Consider the following 27,953-nt stretch of genomic DNA (forward strand, 5'->3'; position numbering starts at 1 on the left):
GCTCCCCCTTTTCCCAGCATGTCCCTTGTTCCCCATAGATTCTGATGCCCCGCTATTCCCCTATTTCCCATTCCCACCAGGGTCAGAATACGGAGTTTGCCCGTGGCAATCCTGTTCAATCCCAGCAGGAATGCGGCAGCCGGCCAGGCCTCACAGCAGGAGTCACCACTCCAGATTTCCGGTGTGACACCGGCAAAGCATTTCCCGGTGCCTCAGTTTACCCACCCGGATGATGACGGCACTAATGGGTGTCTCCCAAACCGACGGGATTCCGCTGTGAGACCTCCACACCCCACATTCCTGACCCCGGCATCATCCCATAAATCTGCCCCGCTGCTTCCTCCCCTCTCCCCGTGGGGAGGAGACACAGCCAAAGAATCCCAAAAAGCTCCAGGAGGTGACACCACCGGAGGGGACTCAAATCCACACCCAACATTCCAGGAGGAATTTGGCAGGGGAACAAGGTTGTATTTGAGCAGAGCAGCTGGAAAACTTGGGATAGAGGATCCTGTATTTCCCAGGCCACAATATTCCCTGACTGCTTCCAAGCAACTGGGAGAACTGGACAAGGAAAAAAGGGATTTTACCATAACAGAAGCATTCCAAGAATGCTTCTATTTCATCTGTGAAACACCGATTTTGCAACAGGGATTATTCCAGGATATCAGAGACTACGACAGCCTTGGAATACTTTAAGGCCACTCTTACAGCACCCAAACCTTGGAATGTGGGTGCTGAGGGAATCTGGGGGATCCTCTGAGCACTCTTAGGTCTGGAAATTAGGGATGGAGGGGTTGTGGCTGGCCTTTCCCACCTTGGAACAGGGATATCATCCTCCCTGGATTGGATGCATCCCATAATTTGTGGGATGGTTCCCTGATCAGGGAGCAAAACAGAGATGGAAGGGGAGCCAGGAGAATCCATGGATAGGGAATGTAGGGAATAGAGGAGGAGCCATAAGGAATTGCTGAAAACCATTGGAAATGAGGGAGCCAGAGCTCCAGGGAGATGTAAGGAACGGGGAAACCATGGCGGGCTGTTGGGGATGGGGGATCTGTAGGTCCAGGCAGCTGGAAAAGGGGCTCTTCCACACCCATCCCAGGCACTTCCCAGCCCATCCTCACCCCTCTGGATTGGGGGTGTCCCCATCCCCACCCCAACTCCCAGCCCAGTGGGGCCATGGGGTGAAGCAGCCCCTCGTTAGGGCCCCGTAATTAGAACCCCCTCAGGAAAGGAAGGGAATCCACCCAAATTCCGGCCCTGCCGCTTCCTGTGGGGTCATTACCCACGAGGGCAGAATCCCAAAACGGTGCATCCCCGGAGAAGCCCCCAGGTAGGCAGTTTTGGGGTTCAGGGAGAGCCAGGATCAGCCCTGACCAAGGCAGCCACTGCATTCCCAGGCACAGGGCAGCCAGAATCCCCAAATCCATCCGAGGGGATGAAACAGATGAAACCTTGGAGCTGGGGAAATGGAGGCAGGAGATCCTTTCCTCAAAAAAAAAAAAAGGAAAGGAATGACATATCCTTGTGCCCTCACCCACATTCACTGACCTGGAGGGAGGAGAATCTCAGCCCTTCCCCAATATCCTCAAGGATGGAGGTGACACCAGCAGCACAAGCCATGGAAACTCACCTCTTCCCAGGTTTTGGCTGCATCCCACCCTCCAACCCGGGGGATTTATCACCCCAAACTGGCCACCAGTAGGATTGAGGCCAAATGGAAAAACACCCACAACAGGCAAAGGTGACAACTAAATGTGGAGTGGGAAACAGGGAGGCAGCCGCACGTTGATCCCATAAGAACGAGCATCCCAAGGGATACAGGAGCTGTACCCTCCTTGCCCTGGGGAAAAAAAGCCACCACGCCAGCAGGAAGGAAAAAAAAAAAAGGAAAACAACAAAAATGAAATGTTTATTCCCACCTGGCGTCGCTTCCGTGCGCTGCCGGCGGCGGGACACGGCCGGACACCGCGGACACCTCGGGAGGTGACGGCGTCCCCTCGTCACCCCACGTGCCCGTGGCACATCCCAGCCCCCGAGCAGGGCTGTGCAGCCCTCGGAGCTGAGGGACACAGCAGCAATTTGTGAAGGCAAGGGCTTCAGCAAGGCAGTCAAGGGAAGGGGGATGCCAGCGTGGCCGGGGCTCCCTTTGGAGCTTCCTCGGATCCCCTTCCCGGAGCACGGAGCTGCCGCAGGAATCACGGGGAGGTTTGGGATCTCTCCCCAAATACCCCGTGCTGCTTTCCAGAGGCAGCGGGCTGCTCAGGAGGAGTTCATGCTCTCCCACTGCCGGAAAATGCGGAACACCTTGCAGGACTTCTCCGAGAGACTCTGGAAAAGATGGGAACAAAGCAAGAGCCGGAGGTCAAGGCACTGGAGCAGGACCTGCCACTGCCACTGGCAAAGGGCACGAGGAGAAACTGCAGCAAAAAAAAATCCAAAAGATCCCTGCCAGGACAGCAGCTTGTTGATCCCAACAAACTCCCAGAACAGCATTTTCATGATCCCAATTTGCCAGCTGGAAGGGAGAACAAGGAGACTGCAAGCAAGCAGCAGGAAGGGACCCCAAAAAGCAGAAAAGGACTCCAAAAAGCAAGGAAAAAAAAAAAAAGAAGGAAAGGACCCCAAAAAGAAGGAAAAGGACCCCAAAAAGAAGGAAAAGGACCCCAAAAAGAAGGAAAAGGACTCCAACCATCCCCTGCTCCAGCTGGGTCTGGTGCCTCTGCCCTGTGATAGGTCCCGCTGGACCATGCAGAGCTTTCCTGGCACATGGCAGAATCACGGAATCATGGAATATGGTTTGGGTTGGAAGAGACCCTAAAGATCACCCAGTTCCAACCCCCTGCTGCGGGCAGGGACACCTTCCACTAGGAGGGACCTGTTGGGGACACAAATCACACGAAACCCCCGGGACAAATCCTGAAGCAGGAAAGCTCCACCGCTCCCCTGAGCTCCAAGCGAAGCAGGAAGGAGCTGGCAGGAGGAATCCAAGCGGATAATGAGATCCAGGGAGGCAGCAGCTGCTCCACAGCCACATGGGGAGGGAGTTGTGGCCTCAGCTCTGCTTCCCCTGGCTGGGCAAACCTGGCAATCCAAGAGCCTGGAGGCAGGAATTGGGCTGGCTGCAGAGAGAGGAGCTCTGGGGACACGGAATGAAACCGGATCTTGGGCAGCGCTGAGGCGCTCGGGAATGGCTGTTATTTATAGCAGCCCTCGAGCAGCTCCAGCACAGCCCGGCCTTGGATGGAGCCTGGTGTGGGAATGCCAGAGCTCAGGCTGATCACCTGGCTGGGCTCATGTTCATCCCAAACAAAGCCCATGCATCCCAAAGTTTTGCTGCCTGGACGAGCAGCATGGCAGTTTGGGCTCACCACTGGCTCCATTTCGGGCACTGTGTCACATTTTTGGATGCCAAGGAGCCTCTTCAGCACCACTGCCCAGCCCGGCTCGGCCTTGCCAGGCTCCTTCTCTGTCTGGGATGCAGCATCTTCCAGGAATTCCTCTCCCTCGCCGGTGCTGACCCAGGGACACCAATCGCGGTGCTGAGAGCTGGGGTGAAAGAAGCTCCTCAAGGAAGTGTCCTGGGAAGCGAGGAGGTGACAGAGAGGGGACACAACAACGGGATGGTTTAGAGACTCCAAGAATCCCTCTTGGTGCCCAAATCCCACCACCAAACCCCTGGATGAGCAACACCTTGCCCGGATCACTCACCGAGCTGCTGGAAGAGCAGAGCCGCGCCCGCTTGGCCCTGCGGACAGGACTGGATGGCACCTCCATGTTGTCCCCTTGTCCCATGCTGCGGGTCACGGGGCGGCTCCTCAGAGCGGGGCTGGTCACATCCAGCTCGCCCCGGTCCATGGAGTTGGGAGAATCCCAACCCCTTGGGCGGGACACAGCTGGGGATGGACTCTTCTCGTGCTGCTGGCGGGGGAAAAACAGGGAATTGATGGAGCTCTTCTGGTCACCAAGGGGGGCTTGTCCATCCCACAGGAGCCCTTCCCACCACCAGGATGTGTTCATTGGATGTGGATTTTCACAGAATTCACAGAATCACCGGGTTGGGAGAGACCTCCGAGATCATCGAGTCCAACCCATGCCCTAACACCTCAACTAAACCATGGCACCTCCAGTCTTTTCTAAAACACATCCAGGGATGGTGACTCCACCACCTTTCTAGGCAGGACATTTATCACTCTTTCCGTGAACAAAACTTTTCCCTGATATCCAACCGGTATTTCCCTTGATGGGATTTGGAGCACCTGGAGCTGGCCAAGTGTCCCTGCACCACCCAGAATATCCCAGGATGTACCTGCTCAGATCCCAAATCCTGGCTGCGGGTCTGCATCCTGCGTGGGGATGTGGGAACAGGCGGGAAGCGCTCGGGAGCAGCCGGGGTGGTGCTGCTGGAGCCGCAGGAATCCGCCTCTGAAGCCGCAGCAGATTCCAGCTGGTGGAAGCCCCACAGCCCCACTTTCCTCATGCAACGGGAGCAGGTGATCACCGAGAGGTTCATGGAGCCCGAGGCAGCGCTGTGGGGACAGAGCCAAGCCATGGAATCCTCATGGAATCCTCAGATGGGTTGGGAGGGATCTTAAAGATCAGCTCATCCCAACCCTGTGGGCCTGATATTTCTGGGTCTGAGGGGTTTTAGCCTGCTAGCAGCTGCTAACTTTTTCCCCAAGGAAAAATTTCTCAAGAAAGCTTCTTCTCAAAACAGTCTTGGCAAACAACTCTCCTTTCTCCGAACAATCTTTCTCCAGGCGGTGTTTTGCTGTTTCTCTAGTTTACCCAAAGAGATCAGAGAGGTGTCGTTCCTATTCACCAAGTGTGTTAAGTCTGTATGGGAACACCTTATAAAAGGTAGTAAGAATTAAGACAATAAAAGCCTTTTATTCTATGCTCTTTGCCTTCTGAAATATTTGGAATCTCTCATCTTCCTTCCGTGTCCTACAACGACGCAAACCCCTCACGGGCAGGGACACCTCCCACTATCCCAGGTTGCTCCAAGCCCAATCCAACCCAGCCTTGGACACTTCCAGGGTTGGGGAAAGTCAGGAGAGGTGCTCAGGGATAAACCTGAAAAGTCAGGGAAATAAGTGCATTAAATCCCATCTATGACGTTGATTGAAACTGGCTCAGTTGCATTTTGCCTTACCAGGAAAAAGAGGGGAAAAAGTGAGGGGAAAAAAAAAAAAGTGGTGAAATAAGAGGAGCGGGAATGTAGTGGAATAGCGTGAAAATAGTTAAATAAGGGAAGCAGAATCCTAGTGAAAAAGAGGGAAAAGAGGAAAATAGTGACACGAAGGAAGCAGGAGAGTAGTGAAAAAGGAGGAAAACGGGAAAATAAAACCAGGTAGGCAGAAGCAAGGTGAAAAAGAGGGAAAATAGGAAAACAGTGAAAAAAGGGATACTGAACATTCCACAGGAGGAACATTCCACATCCCTCCAGCCTCCAAGAGCTTTCATGGCAAGCCCAGAGCGTGAGGGACATTCCAGGCCCATCCCTGCAGCCCTGCCCACCTGCAGGTCCAGCCACACAGCGCCAGGATACAGGCAGGAACGTGCACCTGCAGGATTTCCGTGGAAAACTTCCCAGCAGGCTTCTCCCCCTCTGTTCCTTTGTGCTCCAGCTCCTCCCCGACGAGCTGGAGGAGCCGAGTGATCCTTTCCTCTGTCAGGGACTGTGGAGCACAGGGATAAAATGCACTGGTTTTACTCCCAAACTGTGTCCCACGTGGAGAAAAATCCCTTTTCCCACTCCCTGGAATTGCATCATCCAGCACCCCTCAGCTCTGGTTAACAGAGAAAAGTCACTCAGAGCAATCCTCTTTCCCTGTGGCTCCCCCATTCCACGAAATCTGCCCAGGCAGCATCTGCTCCGCCGAGCAGTGGAGCAGGTCCCGTTCCTGCCGTGGTTTTGGGAGTCTCCGGTGGTTTCCGAGCTCAGGCAGCCCTAAAACCACCCCTGTGGTTGGATGAAGATTCCCTGGATCCCACAAAGCTCCTGCTGCCTGCCCAGTGCCATCTGTTCCCTGGCAAAGGAGTGTCCAACGAGCCAGACTTGGCTGCAGCAGAGCAGGGCCAGGACAGGTTCCTACGGGATGCAATTCCACACTCCTTCCTGGCTTTTCCTGCTTTTCCCTCCTGCCTGTGGAGCCTCTTTCACCTTCCCAGGTGTCTGCCCACACCTCAGGTTCAGGGCAGCCCCTGGCATCCCGAATTCCTGTCTCCAGACATGTGGAGAGGCCGTGAGTTTAAGGAGTGATCCGTGGGCTGCCACTTCTCATGGAGTGCTTGGAGCTGCCAGGGAGAGCTCCCGATGGAGTCTGTGGGATCCCAAATCCCCTCTCCCAGGCACCACAGAGCAGCCTGGACACTGGGAAAGGCCCAGAGTGGGAACCAGACACACTTCCCAGCTGATGAGCCATTCCAAACCCCTCTTTACAGGTTTCCATGGTGAAACCACCACAGGGGGAACGTCCAAGGGGGAAAAAAAAAACCAAGGTGGGAGCAGATCCCTCGCACACACACACACAGAGGCTGAAATTCCTGATTTTGGATCAGGAATCATCCTGATCATCCCTGAAGCCTGGAATGCTGCAGGTTTTGGGAGCAGGAGGGAACCCACCATGTTTTTCAGGTCTTCTGGTCTGAGGGAGGGCAGCTGCAGCTCCAGCTGACACAAGCTCTGGAAGCGATCCAGGAAATCCTGGAGGAGGACTCTGGGCTCGTCCACCAGCAGCCTGGCAAAGCGATCTGGTGAGAGGAAAAGCTGCGCTCAGCATTCCCAACCTCTCCTTGTCCCACAGGGAAAGGGAGGACACGAACCCAACCAGGATCTCCACATTAAAGCAAGTGATAGGATAAGTGGGAATGACCTTTAGCTGAAGGAGGGAAAGTTTAGGTGGGATATTGGGAAGGAATTCCTGGCTGGGAGGGTGGGGAGGGGCTGGGATGGAATTCCCAGAGAAGTTGGGGCTGCCCCTGGATCCCTGGAAGTGCCCAAGGATGGGGTTTGGAGCACCCTGGGACAGTGGAGGTGGCACTGGAGGGGGCTTTAAGGTCCCCTCCAACCCCAACAATTCCATGATGATTTTCCTGGCTTTCAAAGGAAAAGCTCAGCACAGCCTTTTCCCTTCACAGCATTCCCAAGCAGCACAGCTTCCAAGACAGGATTTATCCCTCTCTGAGCATTCCATGACACCCAACCTCCCCTGTCCCCTCCCAGTTACAAGCCAAAAGCATTTTAACCGCTCCAGAGGCACCCAAAGGCCAGGAAAAGCTGGATACAGCCCTGGGGCTGCTCAGGGATGTTGCTTTCCTGTTGTATTTCATCATTCCCACAGGGAAAAGGAAGAGTGTGACAACAGGAATAACAACGGGAAGGGGGGAAAAAAAGGAATAATACTGGATTGTGCAGGAATCTGAGGCACCCACCTGGGCAGGGGCTGTCTGGCCAGAAGCAGAACTTCTCGTGGGCAGTGCTCAGAGCCTTCCTGAGCTCCTCACAGCGTTCCTTGTCTGCAGGGAAAAGTTCAGGGATACTTTCCTGCTCAGCCACCTCCTCAGGGAACGGGCAGGAAAACCAAGCCAGGAGAGGGAAGCCACCAGCACGGGAGAGTTTCCCTGAGGCTGGCGGCTGCAGAGCCTGAAGTTTCACCTCAGACTTCCCCCACTTCCCATCAAGAGGAATTCCAGGCTCCCTCAGGCAGCCCCGGAGTGGCAGCAAATGTCACCTCAGCAGTTCCACCTGCCCACAGCCAAAATTCCTCCCCATTCCCAGGCACAGGGGAGCCTGTGGAAAAACAGCCCAAGCCAACCACGGGCACAGAACCTGCTGGTTCCTGCCAGTTTTTCCTCCTGGGATGCTGCCAAGCCCTGGCTGAGCTGATCCCTCCACCCCGGCAGCAGGAGCCAAATCCCAGCCATGACTGGAAATCAAACTTCCCCCAAAAAAATCCCCCCCAAAGATCACACATTTAATTTCACTTACCCTTTCACAACCAAACCATTTCTTTTCCCATTTGTTTGGAAGAAGATGCCTTCTTCCCAATCTTTGATTATTTTAGATGTCCCTAACCTGGAGTGATTCCCACTGGAATAATCAGGCCAAGGTTTATTTAACGGAGATAATCTGAATAAACAGGGAATGTTGATATTGAGTGACCCGAAAGGGAAGGCTCAGAATTCCCATGAGCCACATGGCACCTGGCAGGCAGCAGGAATGTGCTCCCTTCTTCACTTCCAGGGGAACTGCAGCCAGGAAAACTGAGAAGTGGGGATGACACTTCCTTGTGGGATAACAAGGAGTTGAAATTCAATTTAACTCCATTAAATCTCACCATGTAATTTCTGCCTGAATGGCCTTGGTGAGCAGAGACCGCCACACTGGAAAATTTCAGTGGAGGATCAGGGAAGCAGATCCAGGAATCGGGAAAGAAAAGTCTTAAAAGAGAATTTTTTAAAAAAAGATTTTCAGATCCTTAAACGCATCCAGAGGGCAACGAGGCTTGGAGAAACGGCTGGAAAACCTGGAACGAGGCTGAGAGCCTTGGGATTGTTTGGAGAAAAGGAGGATGAGGGGTGAATTCTGCACCTTCTGGAGGAGGGAAGTGCTGAGCTGTTCTCCCTGGAATCCTGTGGCAGGACTGGCACGGTATTCCAGCACGGCAACGGCTCAAAGCTGCACCAGGGGAGGCTCAGGCTCAACATTAGGAACTGTTTCTCTGCCAGGATGATCCAGCTCTGGAATATTCCAAGAGGTGATCAGTGCCCCCAAGCCTGGAAGTGTTTCAGATGCTTTTGGATAACTCCCTTGGTCTGATTTAAGGTTTAGAACCTCACTGGGGTTTTCCAGTCCTTAAAGGACGGGTACAAAGAGGATGGAGGGTCTCCTTTTCATGGAGAGGACAAGGAGCAGTGGGGACAGAGGTTTTATCCCGGTATAAAAAAGACATTTTTTTACAGTGAGAATCGCATAATTTCCTGGAACCACCATTCCTCAGTATCACCATTCCCTGAGATCATCATTCCTTGGGACCATCATTCCCTGAAACCGTAATTCCTTGGAACAATCATTCTCTGGAACCATTATTCCCTGGAATCATTCATTCCCTGAAACCATAATTCCCTGGGACCATCATTCCCTTTTTCTTCAGTGAGGACGCCCCAAAAACTTGACAGACGGTGCCCTGTGTGAGGATTGAACTCATGACTTTCAGATTATGAACCCTAAAAACTTGACAAACGGTGTGAGGATCGAACTCACAACTTTCAGATTATGATGACTGATTATGAGCCCCAAAAACTTGACAATTGGTGTGAGGATTGAATTTATGACCTTCAGATTATGCTGATGGATTATGAACCCTAAAAACTCGACAAATGGTGCCCCGTGTGAGGATCAAACCCACGACCTTCAGGTTACAACTGACTATGAGCCCCAGAAACTTGACAAATGGTGTAAGGATCAAACTCACGACCTTCAGATTATGAGCCCCCAAAAACTCCACAAATGGTGCCCCGTGTGAGGATCAAATCCACGACCTTCAGGTTACGACAACTGATTATGAGCCCCCAAACCTTGACAAACGGTGTGAGGATTGAACTCACCACCTTCAGAATATGACTGACTACGAGCCCCCAAACCTTGACAAACTGTGTGAGGATTGAACTCACCACCTTCAGGATACGACTGACTACGAGCCCCCAAACCTTGACAAACGGTGTGAGGATTGAACTCACCACCTTCAGAATACGACTGACTACGAGCCCCCAAACCCTGACAAACTGTGTGAGGATTGAACTCACCACCTTCAGGATACGACTGACTACGAGCCCCCAAACCTTGACAAACAGTGTGAGGATTGAACTCACCACCTTCAGGATACGACTGATTACAAGCCCCCAAACCTTGACAAACAGTGTGAGGATTGAACTCACCACCTTCAGGATACAACTGATTATGAGCCCCCAAACCCTGACAAATGGTGTGAGGATTGAACTCACCACCTTCAGAATACGACTGACTACGAGCCCCCAAACCTTGACAAACGGTGTGAGGATTGAACTCACCACCTTCAGAATACGACTGACTACGAGCCCCCAAACCTTGACAACTGGTGCTCCACACGAGGATCGCACTCACGACCTTCAGCTTACGAACCCTAAAACCTTGACAGACGGTGCTCCGCGTGAGCATCAAACCCACAACCTTCAGATTACAGCAACTGACCATGAACCCCAAAAACTCCACAGATGGTGCCCCGTGTGAGGATCAAAGCCACGACCCACAGATCGCAACGCCTGATTAGGACCCCAAAACCCTTGAGCCCGCAATCGCACGGCACGCCTACGCACAGTTGCTGAGGTCGAAGGCGAGCTGCAGGCTGGTGCACAGGTAGGCCTGGCAGCTGGAACACCTCAGCATGTCACACTCCACGTTGAGCCAGCCGAACCGGGCGCACACCAGCGGCGACAGCGAGTGCGGCTTGCCCGCCCACTTCAGCGGGTGCCAGAGTCAAGGACGCAACGGCAACGAGACACGGGCGAGGGGTTTTTTTTGGGATTGGGAAACTTCCCCCGAGAAAGGGAGAGCTGGGAGCGGGCTGTAGGTTCATCAGGAGGGGGAGAAGAGGGACAGGGAGCAGGGCAGGAGCACGGGGAATGGCTGGAGACGTGCCACGGGGATTTTAGGAAAAGGCGGGGTTTGAGGGAAAAGGCGGATTTTAGGAAGAGGCTGGATTTTAAGAGGTTGGGTTTTAAGAAAAGGTTGGAATTTAGGAAAAGGGTGGATTTTAGGAGATGGTTGGATTTCAGGAAAAGTCGAGATTTTAGGAAAAGGCTGGATTTCAGGTAGAGGCCGGATTTTAGGAAATGGTTGGATTTTAGGAAGAGGCTGGATTTTAAGAGGTTGGGTTTTAGGAAAAGGCTGGATTTCAGGTAGAGGCTGGATTTTAAGAGGTTGGGTTTCAGGTAGAGGCTAGATTTTAGGAAGAAGCTGGATTTTAAGAGGTTGGGTTTCAGGAAAAGGCTGGATTTGAGGAAGAGGCACAATTTTAGGAAAAGGTTGGATTTAAGGAAGAGGCTGGACTTGAGGAAAGGCTGGATTTCAGGAAAAGGTAGGATTTGAGGAAAAAAAACGGATTTTAGAAAGAGGTTAGATTTCAAGAAGAGGCTGGATTTCAGGAGAAGTCAGGATTATAGGAAAAGGCAGAATTTTAGGAAAACTCGGGATTTTAGGAAAAGGCTGGATTTGAGGAAATGGTTGGATTTTAGAAGAGGATGGATTCCAAGAAAAGGTTGGATTTTAGGAAAAGGAGAGATTTTAGAAAGAGGTTAGATTTCAGGAAAAGGCTGGATTTCAGGAGAAGTCAGGATTTTAGGAGAAGGCAGGAATTTAGCAAAAGTTGGATTTTAGGGAACGGTTGGATTTTAGGAAGAGGCTGGATTTTAAGAGGTTGGATTTTAGGAAAAGGTTGGATTTTAGGAAAGAGCAAGATTTTTAGGAAGAGGCTGGATTATAGGAAAAGACTGGAGTTCAGGAAAAGGTTGGATTTTAGGAAAAGCCTGGATTTTAGGAAAAGGTTGGATTTTAGGAACAGGTTGGATTTGAGAAAGAGGCAGGATTTTGGGAAAAGGCTGGACTTTAGGAAAAAGTTGGATTTTGGGAAAAGGTTGGATTTCAGGAAAAATCTCTTCCCCAGGGAACACTCCCAACTCCAAACCTCCAGGAACATTTCCACAACTCCCAAGATCACGCTGGAATTTCGTGACATCAGTGCAAGACCAGCGATTAAATCAACGATCCCTTTTCCCCACAATCCCAAACTGGGATCGAGAACATCCCAAAGGATATGGTGAACGTTTCCACCCTGCTGAAATAGGCTTCCCTGCTGGCTGACTCCAAGGAAAGAGCCTCCAGCTGGGAAGGGCCGTTGGCTTGCTCTGAGCACTGGGATGTGTCTTTCCTAAAAGAAAAAAAAAAAAAATCAGCGAGGAAAAAATCCTGGGATGATTTCATTGATTGAAAAAATAAAAGCGCAGAGCACTTGCTAATCCCACTCCCCATCCCTCCTGCTTGTCCTGATCTTCTCCAGAGCTCCCCATTCCCAACTTCGAGTTAATTCCTAACAGAACGAAAAATGAATTCCAAGGGTGCCCTGAATGTGCCCCCAGAACTCTCTGAATGTCCCCAGAACCCTCCCAACTTCCCTGTCCTTCCAGTAGTCCCAGCGCCCCTGAGTGTCTCCAGTATTCCCAGCGCCTCCCAGTGCCCCCAGCAGCCCTTCCCAGCGCCCCTTAATCCCACCAGAGCCCCCTCCCGGCACCCCCCAGTGCTCCCAGTCGCTCCCAGCTCACTCCCTTTCCCCCTTTCCCCGCTACCCCTCCCCAATAAGAACCCCCAGCACCCCCCAGGCCCCTCCAGCCGCTCCAACTCCCCCCCCCGCAGCACCCCAACAAACACCGAGGGCTCCCCAATTCCCTCAGGACTCCCCCTCCCCTCACACGGCTGGGCCTCCCCCCGGTGCCGGCGGGTTCCCCCCGCCGCTCCCCCTCACCCGCCGGGCCCGGGGCTCTCTGTGGCGATGCCGCCGTCGATGAGGTCGCGGATCTGTCGGGGGGTGACGGGGGGCGGCCGCCCTCGGTTCCCCCCTCCCGCCGCCGCCGCCGCCGCTCCTCCCCCGGCGCTGGGCGCCGCCATTTTGGTCCCTCCCTCCCTCCCGGTCACGGTCAAGGGAAACGCGGGCCCCGCACGAACGTTCCGCTCGCGCACGATGGTTCCGCTCGTGCCCGCGGGGGTCGCTGCTGGCTTCGCGTCACCCCCGCGCGGCCTCCGGAAGCTCGCGGAGGGTTCGCAGGGCACCGGAGCCCCGGGGAAAGCCCTCGGGAATGTTCCCGCGAGTGTCCCCGGCGATGTCCTCGTGAATGTCCCCGCGCCCCCGCTCTCGGAGCTCTATTGCTCTAGCCTGGATCGATCGCTCGGCTCTCCCAACAGCGCCGCTCTCACCGCAGCCTCCCCCACACCTGCCAACAAGCCCGCAGCTAATAGGTCAAGGCTGAAGAAGCTCGGCGCTGATTGGCGGTTGGGGCTCACTCCCTCAGGCAGCGGACGGGCCATGTCGGCGGCGGCCGCGGCCCGGGACGGGCTCGGGGAGGGCACGGGCGGCGCCGCGGGAGGCGGCGATGGCGGCGGGGGAGGGATCCTCAACCGCTTCGTGCAGCTGCCGGGCAGGCCGCGGCCGGCGGGTGAGTGGCGGCCGGCGCCAGGGATGACCCCGATCGCAAGGCCCAGGAGGGGTTCAGGACCGGGACTGGGACATCCCCATTTCTAACATCCTGAGGGGATTCGGGTTCTGGGCAGCCCCATCCCGGAGGATGAGATCCATTCCCAAGGCTTCCAACGGTCTGATGGGGAATTACCTCATTCCCACGGGGGTAATTCTTGAGGGGGTGGGGGTTTAATCGGGGAATCCCCATTCCCACGCTCCAGAGAGGTCTGGAATAACGGGATCACCCCCTCCCCAAAGCCCAGGAATGCTGTGGGGAGAGCTGGGGTGCTCCCATCCCAACGATCCCTGAAACTGGGGAGGGAGGGAGGCGATTATCCTTTTACACATGGGTTTAGGGTCACTCCCTCTTACAATCCAGAGAGTGGCAGCTCTTCCTTCCCCATTCCAGCTGTTTTCCAGGTGTTGGGAGGTGCTGGGGATAGGGGTCAGCTCCCTTTCAGTCATCCTGGAATCTTGGGATAAGGTTCAGAATTCAGGATAAACCCACTCTGCAATCCCAGAGTGTATTGGGTTGGTTTGTTTTTTTTTTTGGGACATCCCCACATCAGCTTAGTCCTGTTCCCTGGGAAAAGTGGCTTTTTGTTGGTTATCCCACAGTTTCTGGAATTTTTCCCCTCTCATTCCATTTCCTCCAACCTGTTTCGTCCCTGAGTTCTCTCCCAGAGTTTCCAGGTTTGTTTTCTCAGCTCCCACTTCTTCTCTTCCAGGTTTCGTTCCTCACCTCCCAGTTTTCCTGCAGAATTTTCCAGGTTTTCTTTTCTTACCTCCCAATTCTCCCAATTTCAGTTCCCTCCTAAATTTTCTTCCAAACTTTTCAGGTTTTCTTTTCTTCCTCCCAATTCTCTTCCAGAGTTTTCAGGAGGTGTTCTTCAGTTTCCCCCATGCTATTCCATGCCCTGGTGTTTGTAAGGTTTGGAAAGATGGGGGGAAAAAAAGTCAGATGCAGGTGGTTTGTGGCTTGTTCTTCTTTTTCTGTCCACATTTTTCATCATCAGACTCCTGGGATTAAGGGAATGGGAACAAATCTGGACACTTTAATGGATTTTTGCCTCTCCTGGCTCAGCATTCCCACTCTTGCCTTCAGCTGTAATTTTCCCAGTCACAGAAGGGTTTGGAATTGGGTTTTTTTTTATGGAGAAGTTTTTAATATATATTTTAAAAAGAGCAGGAATTCCAAATATCCCAAACTGCTTCAATGTCGCGGAGAATTAATTAATTCCTTAATTCAAGGTCTGGTTGGATGAGGCTTGGAGCACCCTGGGATAGGGGAAGGTGTCCCTGCCCATCCTTCAGGTCCTTTCCAACCCAAACCATCCTGAGATTCCATTCCGTGAGAAGAGAAGGCTCAGGTGGAAACCTCCTGGGGGTTTTTCCAATCCTTAAAGGATGGAAACAAAGAGGACAGAGGGTCTCCCTTCCCATGGAGAGGACAGAGGAGCACTGGGAAGGTTCATCCCAATGGAAGAAAAGATATTTTTCCAATGAGAACCATCATTTATTAGGATGTGCTGGAGTCCCTGAAGAGTTTCAAGATGTGGCTGCTCAAGGTTCTGAACAACCTCATCCCCTTCCCCACAGGACACTGCACCAGATGATCTTCCCAGTTCCGTGGTTTTCATTCTCCAGAATTCCTTCATTTTCCTCCCTGCTTTTTTTTTTTTTGGGAAACAAACAACTTGGGGAATCACTCAGTTTTAGTGGTGAAAAATCCTTTAAAACGTGATTGCCTCAAAGATTTTGGGAACAAAACCTGGGAGAACCAGACCTCTTCTCCACATGGATCCAAACCCAGGAGCTCTGCCAGGATGATCCATTCTTTGGAGATCTCGGTGATATCAGGAAATCTTTTTGACATCCCTGGCTGGATCCTCTCTGGCTTCTCCCATTTTCCCCTCAGCCCCGTTGTTCCTTTTGGGAACCTCCTTGTTCCATTTCTCCTCTTGGGAATTTCTCCTCTTGGGAATCCTGCCAAGGAAGGGAAGTGTGGGATCTCCAGAAGCTGAAGGCAGCTGGATGAACAAATAGGTTTTAAACCTTTCAGCAATACATTCCTGATCCTGCTTTATCCAAAACATTCCTCAGGGGCTCCAATTACACGAGTTCCCAACTAATTTTGTCCACAGCTGTCGTTGGAAAAGATGAAACTTTGGAGATGGGAGTCAAAGTCAATATTGACTTGTCTTGTTCTGGGTTCAACCCAAACGTCCTTGAGGATTCCTGCAGGGCTCAGAAATGGAAAGGGAGAGGTTGAATCCTGCTGTTGGGGATGTTGGAAAAACAGGCAGGAGGAAGAATAACACCAAACCCAGCTTCGGAAAGCTTTAAAAAGCAGAGAAAAGGTCCTCAAAGTAGAAGTTTTTCCTCCTGTCCAGCTGGAATTTCCCGTGTTTCAGTTTGTACCCGTTGTCATTTCTCCTGTCACACTGAGCAGGCCCAGCCCCATTCCTCTCCACGCTCACCCTTGAGACATAAATGGATTCCTTTGGGGTTTCTGACAAGAAAAAGGATGGTTTCAGGAGGCTCAAAACAACTTCATAACCGTGGAATCAGTTGGGGATCTCTCAGACCACTGAGTGCAACCATTCCCAGCTCTGCCAAGGCCACCACTGTCCCATGTCCCCAAGTGCCACATCCACAGGGCTTTGAAATCCCTCCAGGAATGAGGACTCCACCACTGCCCTGGGCATTTCCAGTGCCTGACCACCCTTTCTGGGGAGGAATTTTCCCTAAAATCCACCCTGAGGCTGTTCCCTCTCCTCCTGTCCCTGTTCCCTGGCAGCAGAGCCTGACCCCCTCCTGTCAGGGCCACAAGGTCCCCCCCGATCCTCCTTTGCTCCAGTGTCACATCTGCAAACACCTTCTTGTTCCATCCCCTGTCCTAATTACAGCTCCTGCAGGAAAAGGAGTTCAATTAGGAACAGCTTGGAATTGTCAATCCAGCAGCTCCCTCAGAACTCATGGAGTGAATCACTCCATGCTTAAAGGGGGAATTTAGCAGGGTGTTGGCAGCTCAGTGCCGGCTTCTGTCTGATGGCTCAGCCCTTAATTAGGCCTTGCCTTAATTATGTCCCTGCGGTGATGTTTCAGCCTGGAATCACTGAATCCATTGGGTTGGAAAAACTCTCCCAGACCATCCAAATCTGAGCTGTGGCCAATCCCCACCTTGTCCCCAGCCCAGAGCCCTGAGTGCCGCATCCAGGAATTCCTTGGACACCTCCAGGGATGGGCACTCCAAACCCCCCTGGGCAGCTCCTTCCAATGTTTAACAACACTTTCCATGAGGAAATTCCTGCTGATGTCCAACGCTGGCTGTTTCCTCTCATCCTGTTGTTGAATTTCATTCTGATCGTGGAAACTTATTCCCTGAAAATTTTCCTGTTCCCATTTTCACCCTCAGGACTAAGGGGAAGGAGCCTCCTTGTAAATGCACCTTCCCGTCCTTCCTTCCTGCTTTTTTCTGGAATGTTAAACAGGGAAAACTTCCCAGATCATACCCATCCATCCATTTTAAAGCCATTTTCCATAACTTTATAACCTCTTCCCCACAGACCTGCTGCTTTCCACGTCCAGCACCAAGGAATTCACTGCAGGAATTACTCCTCTTACCTTTCATTCGTTGGCTTTGTTTAAAACTCAGCCTTATCCTCCTCTTTTCCCTCGGGAAAATTCTCATGGCAAGTGTTGATCTAGAGGGAAATAAAATCTATATTTAATATAACATCTGAACTCCTAATTACTTAACACCTTTTAAATTAGGACATGGAATATCCCCCTCTCCTGTGCCCCTGCTACAGATTTTCCCCTTGATTCCTTAACTTTCTTCCCCTCTTTTTTTTTCCAGCCAGGGTTTATTAGTTTTCGAAGTGGGAATTGCTGCGAGACACAATTACTCCTGGAAACATCCCAGATCTGTCAAAAACTTTGTCTGAACCCTGGAGAGCGGCTTAATTTTGCACCAGAGTTTGACATGATTAAGCAAAGCTGCTTGTGCTCGGCTCAGGTTCATTATTTGGTCTGGGCAAATCATTTCTTTCACTTCTCCTGTAGGAAAAAAATGCTTCATGCCTCAGGTTTTTCTGGGGGTTTTTTTTGCAGTGTCAGATTCACTGCTGGGAATTAAAACAGAAGAAAACATGCTGGGTCCTAATTAGATGCTTTCCTGGCTCCTTTTCCATCCTAAAAATCCATAAAAAGTCTGTGGGAACAGGTGGGAGGTGAAGCTCGCTGATTTGTTTGGGTTTGTTTTGGTCACTTGTCAGCCAAGACCTCGACTTCTGTTGTCCAAGAATACTCCTGGTCAGGTTTTCCTCGGCTGAATCCATCTCTTTGTCTATTCCAGTTGAGAGCTGAGCTGGAATTGTCCTCCCTGCTTTTATTTCCATTGGGTTTTAGGTGTGGGGTTTCTTTTGGGATTGGCTGCATCTGCCTGTAGGATCCCAGCTGCATTCCCTGCTCCTGCCCAGTGCAAATGCCTTTATTATTTAGGAGCAGATTCTCCCTGTTCTGTCCAACATGTGTCACTGAAAGTTTAGTGACAAAGTCTTCTTGAGATCCAAGGAACAAAAAGGAAAATCACAGAGAGCTTTTTGTAGGAGGGAAATCAAATCCTTAATTTTATTTTTTTTTTCCCTCTAGTGGGCAGCTTTAAATACAAACATCGAAATACAAACAAAAGCCATCCTGACTCCAACCATTCACTGACTCTGGCTGCAGCAAACTCCTCCTGCTGCTTATTTCCTGCTGAACTCTGACTGCAGGGATGGCTTTACAGACTCCGAGTGCAGGCTTTTACCTTGTGGCTTGCTTTAGGGCAAATTTGGGAGGAAAAAAAAAAAACATTTGGGGAAAAAAAAACACCCAACACAGACAGAACAGACAATTAGAGGTACAAGCATCATAAAGTCACCCTAGGACACCTAGCTAGATTATGACTGCAGGGATTAGTTTGGAGAGTCTGAGTGCTGGTTATTTCCTGCTAAACCATGACTGCAGGGATTAGTTTACAGTCTCTGAGTGCAGGTTTTTAGCCAGCTAGACTGTGACTGCAGGTTCCAACACCAGGCTCTAACTGCAGCCCCAGACTGACCTCACAGAAGTGATTCTCTCTCCCCAGGAGCCTCCTTCTTCCTGATCCTCTCATTCCCTCTTCCTCAAGGTTCCTCCTCCTAACCCTCTCCCTTTTATCACACTTGTCTCTATTGGCTCCAGCTGTGACTCTTCAGGGATTGAAGCTGTATTGTGTAATTACCACAGCTGTGACTTAGCAGGGGCAAGATCACCTGTGTTCCCTTCTCCTACACTGTGGAGTGTTCCATTGCAATTTCCACAGCCAGGCATGTAAGGAAAAGAGTTTCAGTTTTCCTCTGAATGTATAAGAAAGATGAACTGGAAAGTTCTGTGCCCTTCCCACCGTGGTTGGCTCTATTGGATCTTTGGGATGTTTTTCAAAACCTGTGGTTGTTTCTGTTGAGGCAGCGAGCCAAATCATCCCTCCTTGCATACTTGAGAACGAGCTCAGAGTTGCTCAGTGCTTTTGGGGGTGCCTTAGCAGGTGCTAGAGGTTTCTCTGCACTGTGCACAGCTTCTGTTCTTTTGGTTTTGTATCCTTTGTTATTTCCTCTTGTATTAGAACCTTTGTTTTACAACACACGCCTGAAGATCCATCTGGAAAATATTCTGAAACCGTTTCTGGCAAGTTGCAGGCCAGCCCTCAGGGCTTGCTACATCTTTGAGGGGCTTATTACAGGCTGGCTTCATGTCAGATTGTATCAGTGGAGCTTTTTAAGATTGTATCAGTGCAGCTTCTTCAGGATTGTATCAGTGCAGCGTTTCCAGGATTGTATCAGTGCAGCTTTTCCAGGATTGTATCAGTGGAGCTTTTCCAGGATTGTATCAGTGCAGCTTTTCCAGGATTGTGTCAGTGGAGCTTTTCCAGGATTGTATCAGTGGAGCTTTTCCAGGATTGTGTCAGTGGAGCTTTTCCAGGATTGTGTCAGTGGAGCTTTTCCAGGATTGTGTCAGTGGAGCTTCTTCAGGATTGTATGAGTGGAGCTTTTCCAGGATTGTATCAGTGGAGCTTTTCCAGGATTGTGTCAGTGGAGCTTTTTCTCCTCCTCCTGCAGGCCACAGGTGCCCCCCCGCCAGGAGCGGCCATCGCTGCGTGGCCGACAGTTCCAACCTCTACGTGTTCGGGGGCTACAACCCCGACTACGATGAGTCTGGAGGGCCAGAGAACGAGGACTACCCCCTCTTCAGGGAGCTCTGGAGGTACAACTTTGCCACAGACACCTGGCACCAGATGGGCACCGAGGGCTACATGCCCAGGGAGCTGGCCTCCATGTCACGTACGTATGGAAATCCATCTCCTCGTGGAGCTATTTTTATTTTTAACCTTGGCTATTTTAATCCTGGAGGTCTGGATCCTGTTTTTTCCAAGAGGTTAGGTTGGGTTTGGGATTTTTCTTTCCCTTTTCGCTCGGTTGAGGCAGAGGGAAAGGAAAATAAAATAAAAATGGGGAAGCAAGAGGTGTTTTCCAGGTGTTTACCTCGCTGTGCTTTCAGCAGGAAGGTGCTTCGCGCAGACATCTCGAAGCATCCAAAAATAGCTGTCTTTGTTCACTGTTCAAAGCAGACCTTTGGTTACCATGGTTTTAGTTGGGATCCTTTCTCTTTTCGAGCCTCTCAAAGCCATCAGTGCACGGGGTGGATTGTCAGGAATATTAACAGCACTGTGGAATGGAAACATGGAATGGTATGGTGTCTCCAGAGCATGGAAACATGGAATGCTTTGGGTTGGAAGGCAGCTTAAAGATCATCCAATTCCATGCCATGGACAGGGGCACCATTCCCTAGAGCCAACCTGGAAAAATCATCCTGTTCCACTGATCTCACAGCAATGAGCATCCCTGTTTTTCCTCTCTCTCTCTCTCTCTCTCTCCCTCAGTTGTTTTACATGGCAACAACCTCCTGGTTTTTGGGGGCACCGGGATCCCCTTTGGGGAGAGCAACGGGAACGACGTCCACGTGTGCAACGTCAAGTACAAGAGATGGGCTCTGCTCAGCTGCCGTGGCAAGAAACCCAACCGCATCTACGGCCAGGTAGGGAGCACAGAAAGGGGTCAGAGCACCAAAATCCCTCCTCTGCTCCTCACCAGAGCTGGTCTTCCTCTGTGAAAGCACGAGGAAAAGCTGGCGTCTTTCGTAAAGGAATAAAGCAGCCTCGGTTCTTTGAGATTTCAAGGGAGAAGGAGGTTTTCTCCTAGTTAGGAAGGTCAGAAGTTGTTCACCTGGTGCAGCTGAAAATGAAAAGAGATCTGGTGTAAGGAGTAGGTTGGTAGTCAAAAACCTTCAAACTCTAAATGAAAATGAAAAAGTGATTTAAGGAGTGGTTCGTAGTCAAAACTTTCAAAACCTTAAAGCTCTGAATGAAAATTCATAGGGTTTCTTCATATTAGAATTACACCTTTTAAGAGTTTCCATGAAGTGGATGAACGAGGTGGACAAAGAAATGAATTCATACTCACAACAGGAGTGACCCTTTTTTCCTGGTGCACCTCTCCTTTGGAAGAGCAGGAATTCCCTCTTTTTCAGCCCCAGGAATTCCCTCTTTTCCAGCCCCAGGAATTCCTAAGTCCTTTCTAACTGGTTTCTCTGCCAGGCCATGGCCATCATCAATGGCTGTCTCTACGTGTTTGGAGGAACAACTGGGTACATTTACAGCACTGACCTCCACAAGCTGGACCTCAACACCCGAGAATGGATCCAGCTGAAGCCAAACAATATGTCCTGTGACATGCCAGAGGAGAGGTGAGCACCTGGGCAGCCTCAGGGAGCTTTTTTTTTGGGAAGCTTTGGGATCCCTTGCTCTGGTTGGCATTTCCAGCCCTCCTTTGCCTGGGAGTTGTTGTGGCATTGGCAGGAAGGGTTTTTGGTCGCTCTTGTCCGTGGTGTCCAACTGAGAACAGGGAATGGAAGAATCCCAGAATGGTTTGGATTCGTGGAATCTTAAAATAAATCCAATTCCACACTTTGCACTATCCCAGGTTGCTCCAAGCCCTGTCCAGTCTGGCCTTGGACACTTCCAGAGGCCACCTTAGAAAGAGCTGGAATATTGATGGCTGTCCTGGTCTTCAGTAATCCTTGTACTTAATTATTTAATAATTGCTCTGCAATCAGGAAATGCCTTTTAGACCTCTGCTTGGAGGGCTCAGGAAAACTTCCACAGCTCCTGCATGCTCCCAGCCTGAGGGACTGATGCAGCAGAGCCAGGCTTGGGAATTTCTGCTCAAATCCCTGGAATTTGATGGTGATTTCCAGAAGGATTTTTGTCGGTGCTAATCGTGCTGCTTTGCACCTTCAGGTACAGACATGAAATTGCTCATGATGGTCAACGGATTTATATCCTGGGAGGTGGAACTTCCTGGACAGCTTATTCCTTGGATAAGGTGAGGCATTTGGAACCCTGGACAGGAGATTTTTCCGCACTGAGGAATAACCAAGCACTGCTTCTTCATCTGGCTTTGTCTGGAGAGCCTGGTTAAAAAAAAAAAAAAATTAAAAAATGAAAAAAGAGAATTGGGAGCAGATTGTTCTCCTATTTCTGTAAAACCTGGACTTGCCGTGATGAATCTGTGGTCACTTTAAATAGTGCTCTGCTTCCAAAAAAGTGGAGTCCGCAGCACTTAATGTGGCGTTTTATCTCTCCATTGTCCCATTTTTCTCCCTGCATGCAGCAGGAGAAAGGTATTTCCAAATCCTTCTGAGAACTCGAGGGTGTGGATTTTAATTGGTCCGGCTCTTTTTTAAAAAGAGCCGGACCAATTAAATATTCTCTTCTCTTTTTTTTTTTCAGTCCTCCAGCTGGAAAAAAAAAAAAAAAAGCAGAACCTCTTAAAAATAGCAAAGCTGGGATGGAGCTTGGAAGGTGATTTTAGACCTGCTTAGTCACTGGCTGGGATCAGCTATTTCTGGGTTCACGCTTAATGAAAAAATGGGATTTATTTCTAGTGGGTTCAGAGGCTGTGGCTGCATCATCCTGGCGCTGGCAGAGCCAGGAGGAACTCATGGCTCCTCTTTTTCCCCTCTCCAGATCCACGCCTACAACCTGGAAACCAACACCTGGGAGGAGATCACCACAAAACCTCACGAGAAAGTCGGTGAGCTTGGAATTTCCCTTCTTTCCCTGTAAACCAGAGTGGTCAAAGTGCTTCAAGGTGCAGTTTTCTTGTTCAATGTGTGATTTAATGCTGAGTTTGAGATCCTGCTTGTCCTTCGGCACTGAGGGTTGACCCATCCAAGGGAATTTGGCAGTCTGGCTTCCCTCTCTCTCCCTGCTTGGGAAGGGTGACAGTGCCTGGATCTGTTCTCAGAGGATCCAGATCATCCCTGCTCCCTCTGAGGCTCTGGGCTTTCCCTGGAATCTCACAGCTGCTTTTCACCCAGCCAGATTTGAGACTCTGGGGAGCAAAATTCCAGCATTTTTCTTCTTTCCGTGGAGAGGAATTAGGAATCAAACCTGAAACAGCTGCTTAAAATCACACCTTTTATACCTGGGATAGCAAGAAAGCAGAACCTCTTAAAAATTAAAAATGTTGAGACAAAATCACTACTTGCACGAGCACTTTAAAGCAATTCTTGCTGATATATATTTTTCGTTTTGTTCTCTCCAGGCTTCCCAGCAGCCAGAAGATGCCACAGCTGTGTCCAGATAAAAAATGGTAAGATTTGCCTCTGGAAAATTGGTGTATCTTGAACAACCAAACCAGGGGAGAGTTGGAGAGAACTGCAGGGAACTCATGGCTTTTCTGAAGAGGATTTTTTTTTCCTCACTCACAGGCTTTAAGCTGCCCAGTTGGCCCCACTCTTTCCTCTGCACTGAAAAACCAGTTACAATCTTGCTCCCTCTTTTCCAAACCCTTCAGGGGCAGTGGCCGAATGCTTCCTGTTGAAGGGTGGAGGGAAATGCTGGATTGTATTTCCTCAGAGTGTTAATTGTGGCAAAAAAAAAAAAAAAAAAGTAAGGAAGGAGCTGGGAGGTGCTTCCAGTCCACCAGCAGGATTTGGCAGACTCTGAGTTGAGAACTTGGGAGCAAAGCTGGGAGCTGGGGCTGTTCCCTGTGGGTTTAAAATCCCTGGAATCTGATCAAACCCAGGTGTCTGAGAACTCGGCTTGGCTGCCAAAAGAGGGAATGTTTTCCTGCTTCCAGTGGCCACGGTGGGATTGGGATCATGGGCAGGCTGGGACACGAGCCAGAAATCCACCCTGATCCCCCAGCGTGGGCAGCAGGGGAGGGGGGATTCTGCCCCTGTGTCCCCTCAGGTGAGACCCCACCTGCAGAGCTGCCCCAGCCCTGGGGACAACAGCAGCAGCGCCTGGAGCTGCTGGAGAGAGTCCAGAGGAACCCATGGAGCTGCTCCAAGGGCTGGAGCCCCTCAGCTCCCAGGGATCCAGGTTAGGAGAGCTGGGGGTGCCCCCACTGGGGTGACCTGGGGTTTATCCTCGCATTCCTGGGGCAAATCCCAACTTTCCTTCCTCTGGATTCTCCCTCTACTCTGCCCTGATGAGACCCCAGCTGCAGAGCTGGATCCAGCTCTGGAGTCAACCAGAAGAACCTGGAGCTGCTGGAGGAGAGCAGAGAGATGCTCCAAAGGCTCCTCTCTGCTCTGGAGCCAGGCTGGGAGAGCTGGGAATGTTCCCCTGGAGAAGGGAAGGATCCAGGGAGAGCTTCCAGAACATTCCAGGGCCTGAAGGGGCTCCAGGAGATCTGCAGAGGGACTGGGGACAAGGGACAGAGGGACAGGACACAGGGAATGGCTTCCCACTGCCACAGGGCAGGGCTGGATGGGATCTTGGGAAGGAATTCCTGGAATTGCCAGAGCAGCTGTGGCTGCCCCTGGATCCCTGGAATGTCCAAGGCCAGGCTGGACACTGGGATTTGGAGCAGCCTGGGACGGTGGAAGGGTTGGAACTGGATGAGCTTTGAGGTCCCTTCCCACCCAAGCCACTCTGAGAACCTTTAAATGGCCTCTGCTTTGCGGCGGGCCTGATTTGGTTGATCCTGAGAGCCTTTGTTGAGGTAAAAACCATCACTGATCCCAAAGCTGTGTGGGCAAGGTGATCCCTGGCCTCTCTCCCTGCAATTCCTGGCAGGGCCGTGACAACTCCCCACATCTCCTCTCTTGCAGACGTGTTCGTGTGCGGAGGCTACAACGGAGAGGTGATTCTGGGAGATGTCTGGAAGCTGAACCTCCAAACTTTCCAGTGGGTCAAGCTGCCAGCTGCCATGCCAGAGCCTGTGTACTTCCACTGTGCTGCTGTCACCCCGGTAAGGGATTCCCTTTTGTTCCTCTGGAGCTAGGATCTTTCATCTGAGGCCTCTGACCTTGCTGTGGGCTGCAAATCGAGCTGATGTTCCCAAGGATGCGACCTCCACTGCATGGTGCAGCTTTTGGGAGGCTCTTCTTCCTGCTGCTGTATGGTTCCACACCATAAATTTTGCTTTCTGAAAGAAATTAGACAGAATTTGAGCTTTTAAACTCTCTGTGGGGACAGCAGTTCCTGCTTGTAAAAGGAAAAAAAAAAACCACAAATACTCCCTGAGTAAAGTGATTTTATCCTGAGGTGAAAGATGAGATGAGGCTGTTTCCGCCCCTTTGGAAACCACTAAGGGAACGTTGGTATTGCCAGAGCTTTTGGCCATAAGCAGAAGGCTGGAGAGCTGGGATTGATAATTAACAGGCAGCAAGAAATGCTGTGCTTTCAGCTCCTCAGGGCAGAGATCACATTCCTTGGTGTCACTTCACTTGGGGAATGTTCTAAATGCAGCTTTTCCTGGGAAACCTGATAAAGGTGTTTCCCAGGCAACTCTGTGAGTGCCTGGAGAGCAGAAATGCCCTTTCTTTGCCAGCTTATGGAAAAAAAAATAAAAAAAAATTAAAAAAAAAGCTACTCAGCAGCTGAGTTTTCCCCATCTCTGTGTGTTCCTGTCATCCCTGGAGCAGGGTTGTGCTGAGCCAAGGGAATGCAGGATGTCTGTGTGAGGTGGGTGTAGTTTAAAAATACGTTCTTTTGAGCTGAAACGCGAGGACGGCTCTGTACTACATTTATTAACAGTTTGCCACGCTCCAAAAATGGATTTCTTGGGGTAGAAATCACCTAAAATCCAGAGCAAAGCACTCTGAGGTGTTGGGTATGTGGTTTAGGATGAGACATGGCTTTTCCAGCAGTGATTCCTCCCTTGCTTCAGAGGAGCCCAGGGGTGGTGCCACCTCTGCTGAAGGTGTGGGAGGTGGGAATGGGGACAGGCCAGTGCTGCTGTTCCTGGCTGTGTAACTCCTGTCCCCCCTCTTTTTCCCCACCCAGGCTGGCTGCATGTACGTCCACGGAGGGGTGGTCAACATCCACGAAAACAAACGGACTGGCTCCCTGTTCAAAATGTGGCTGGTGGTGCCCAGCCTGCTGGAACTGTGCTGGGAGAAGCTCCTGGAATCTTTCCCTCACCTAGCAACCCTCTCCAGATCCCAGCTTTTGCACCTTGGACTGACGCAGGGACTCGTTGAGCGACTAAAATGAGAGCATCTCCCCACCTTCTGTCCAAGACTCACCACTGAGTTGAAGAATTCCCCCTCCCACCCCCCTATTTATGGATTCCATGGATGGTCTTGCTAAGAACGTGGAGGAGGAACCTGCTCAAGGCCTTACTCAGCAAAATACATCGATGCCTTTCCAGACGTTGTTACTTTTAGTCATTGGAGAAAAAAAAAAAAAAACAAACCAACAAATCCCCTTTTTATTTATGGAGCTCTCTAAGTCACACCATTAACCTAAAAGTATTTTCTGAGACTAAGCAGCCAACCAGCAACCTGTCATCAGCACACGCTTGCTAATTAATTGGGGAGCTTAATGAGTTACTGAATGTGCTTACACGTGGCACCTTCACCTCGGTACTTCCAACCCTTGCATCCAACGAGGAACATTCGATGCAGAACAACCGCCGACCTTGTCCTTTTGCTTTGGATAAACCCATCCCTCCCCACCCAGCTGAGCTCCAAACCCCTCTCCAAACCCACCTGATCCCTCCAGCCCTGCATGTAATTCCATGGGCATGTTCCCATCCCTGTGCTTCCGGAGACGGCTGGAACGTCGCTTGGCCCCTGCAGCTTCCCTGGTGCAATGTCTATGTGTCCTCTCCCCTTTTCATATGGAAAGGTTTGCTTGGAAGACTGGGAAAAAGTTGCCACTTAAAGGGAATACTGTGTAGTTTTACTGGGGGTGGGAAGGGAAAAGGTTTTCCTGAGGCTTTTTTTTTTTTAACCTTTTCTGCTCATTTTGCACCCGCAACGAGCTACAGTAAAAACTCACCCCCTGCAGATTTCAGAGCTCTTTGAACCTGCTCAGCCAAGCCCTGGTTCTCAGCATCTCCCAGCTTTTGGTTTTCCTTCCTCCCACACGTCCCAGTTTGGCCTTTTTCTTCTTGTTTCACGTTCCCCTGAGGGTGGGAGATGTGATTTAAAGCCAGTTCGGGGAGTGGCTTTGGAAATGCAGCATCCAAAAGAGGGGAGAGGGAACATCTCTCCCTCCTGGTGGGAACAGGGATTGTCTCTGCGCAGGAAGGACAGGAAGGGGTGGCTCTGGTCCTCTTGTGCACTCTACACTGAATATGTTTAAGTGGCCACTGAACTCTGAGCAGCTCCAGGCATGAGGTTTGTGCAAAATCCTTTTCAGTTGGAGCCCATTTTTAAGTGCCTTTTGTTTTTAAAATCAGCTTTTCCCCAATGCTTTCCTCTTCATCAAAGGCAGAGGTTACACTCTGGGGTTTTAGTTTCTTTTTAAGAAGTTGCATTTATGTTTAAATAAACCATAGCATTGTCTTCACGTTGTTAATCCAAAGGCACTGCCTGCTGGAGTCACTGCCCCCCACTTAGGGAACTCACCCCTTGCCCCAAAATTAAGCTTACCCTGGTCTTGGGAATAGATTTTCCTCCTTCTCCAGCCTCAGTTGCTGCTTTTTTTCCCCCTCAAGGCTCAGAAAAACAAAGGCTGGGCATCACAGCTGAGGCTGTCTCAGGTGCTGGGACCACAGGAACTGGTGGGAGCTGCTTGAAGCTCTGGTGTTTCTACACGAATTGTGCATTTCAACTCCTTCCCAGCCTCCCTGGCTGCTGAATCCAGAGCCTGCTGGCAGCTTTGGGCTGGGGAAGAGTTCCCTGCTCTCCTACTCTGCCTTGCAGTGACCTGCAGGACCATTTCTCCAGCTCCTTCTTCCATCCCAAACTCTGAGGCTGGGTATCCACCCTTCCATCTTTGCCTCGTGGGACCTTTGTCCTGGAGCAGCCTGGTCATCCCTGTGCTGGTTTTTCTCTCACCTGCTTTAAGGAGCATCTCCAAGGTGATGTTGGAGCCATCCAAGGCTGGATCTCTCAGCAAGCACATTCCTTAGGTTTTCCTTACGCTGGAGCTTTCTCTGAGGTTGTCACAAAGCCTCTCTCGATGATTTTGGAGCAGTCTTGGGGCTCTGGGGAGGTCTCAGCTGGCTGGAAGCTGGTCCCAATTTTCAAGGGATGAGCCTGGAAACCACAGGGCTGTCAGTCTCAGTGCCCGGTCAAATCCTGGAAAAGATTATTCGGGGCAGTGTTGAAAAAAAAACCTCTGGTGGACAACAC

The 27,953-nt window shown here is 51.0% G+C and overlaps 2 protein-coding genes and 1 long non-coding RNA gene across 4 annotated transcripts; 1 reads left to right on the plus strand and 2 right to left on the minus strand.

The window, feature by feature from the left end:
• Positions 1–1,890: 1,890 nt before the first annotated feature.
• ZC3HC1 (zinc finger C3HC-type containing 1) lies at positions 1,891–12,703 on the minus strand. Of its 2 annotated transcripts, none has more exons than XM_066182618.1 (10): positions 12,561–12,703; positions 11,858–11,969; positions 10,360–10,510; positions 7,438–7,521; positions 6,629–6,756; positions 5,521–5,681; positions 4,310–4,529; positions 3,712–3,918; positions 3,372–3,581; positions 1,891–2,331 (listed from the first exon to the last, which is right to left on the minus strand). In XM_066182618.1, exons 1-10 carry the CDS (start codon positions 12,701–12,703, stop codon positions 2,263–2,265), a joined length of 1,485 nt encoding a protein of 494 aa, XP_066038715.1. In that variant the 3' UTR covers positions 1,891–2,262. The 2 variants fall into 2 exon arrangements, with proteins under 2 accessions (XP_066038715.1, XP_066038714.1); XM_066182617.1 differs by having other exon boundaries at positions 3,712–3,921.
• A 402-nt stretch (positions 12,704–13,105) lies between these two features.
• On the plus strand, positions 13,106–26,662 carry KLHDC10 (kelch domain containing 10). The gene is made up of 9 exons (XM_066182622.1): positions 13,106–13,248; positions 19,415–19,636; positions 20,236–20,390; positions 20,950–21,098; positions 21,652–21,736; positions 22,381–22,447; positions 22,961–23,008; positions 24,477–24,616; positions 25,654–26,662. Exons 1-9 carry the CDS (start codon positions 13,119–13,121, stop codon positions 25,861–25,863), a joined length of 1,206 nt encoding a protein of 401 aa, XP_066038719.1. The 5' UTR covers positions 13,106–13,118; the 3' UTR covers positions 25,864–26,662.
• Positions 15,647–18,435, minus strand: LOC136289149 (uncharacterized). The gene is made up of 3 exons (XR_010720723.1): positions 18,379–18,435; positions 16,899–16,978; positions 15,647–15,783 (listed from the first exon to the last, which is right to left on the minus strand). It is a non-coding gene; the product is annotated as an uncharacterized lncRNA (long non-coding RNA).
• Positions 26,663–27,953: the final 1,291 nt, after the last annotated feature.

This window comes from Chamaea fasciata, unplaced genomic scaffold (genome assembly GCF_029207755.1).
Source record: "Chamaea fasciata isolate MVZ Bird 193981 ecotype frontalis unplaced genomic scaffold, bChaFas1.0.hap1 SCAF_5, whole genome shotgun sequence".
NCBI lineage: Eukaryota > Metazoa > Chordata > Aves > Passeriformes > Sylviidae > Chamaea > Chamaea fasciata.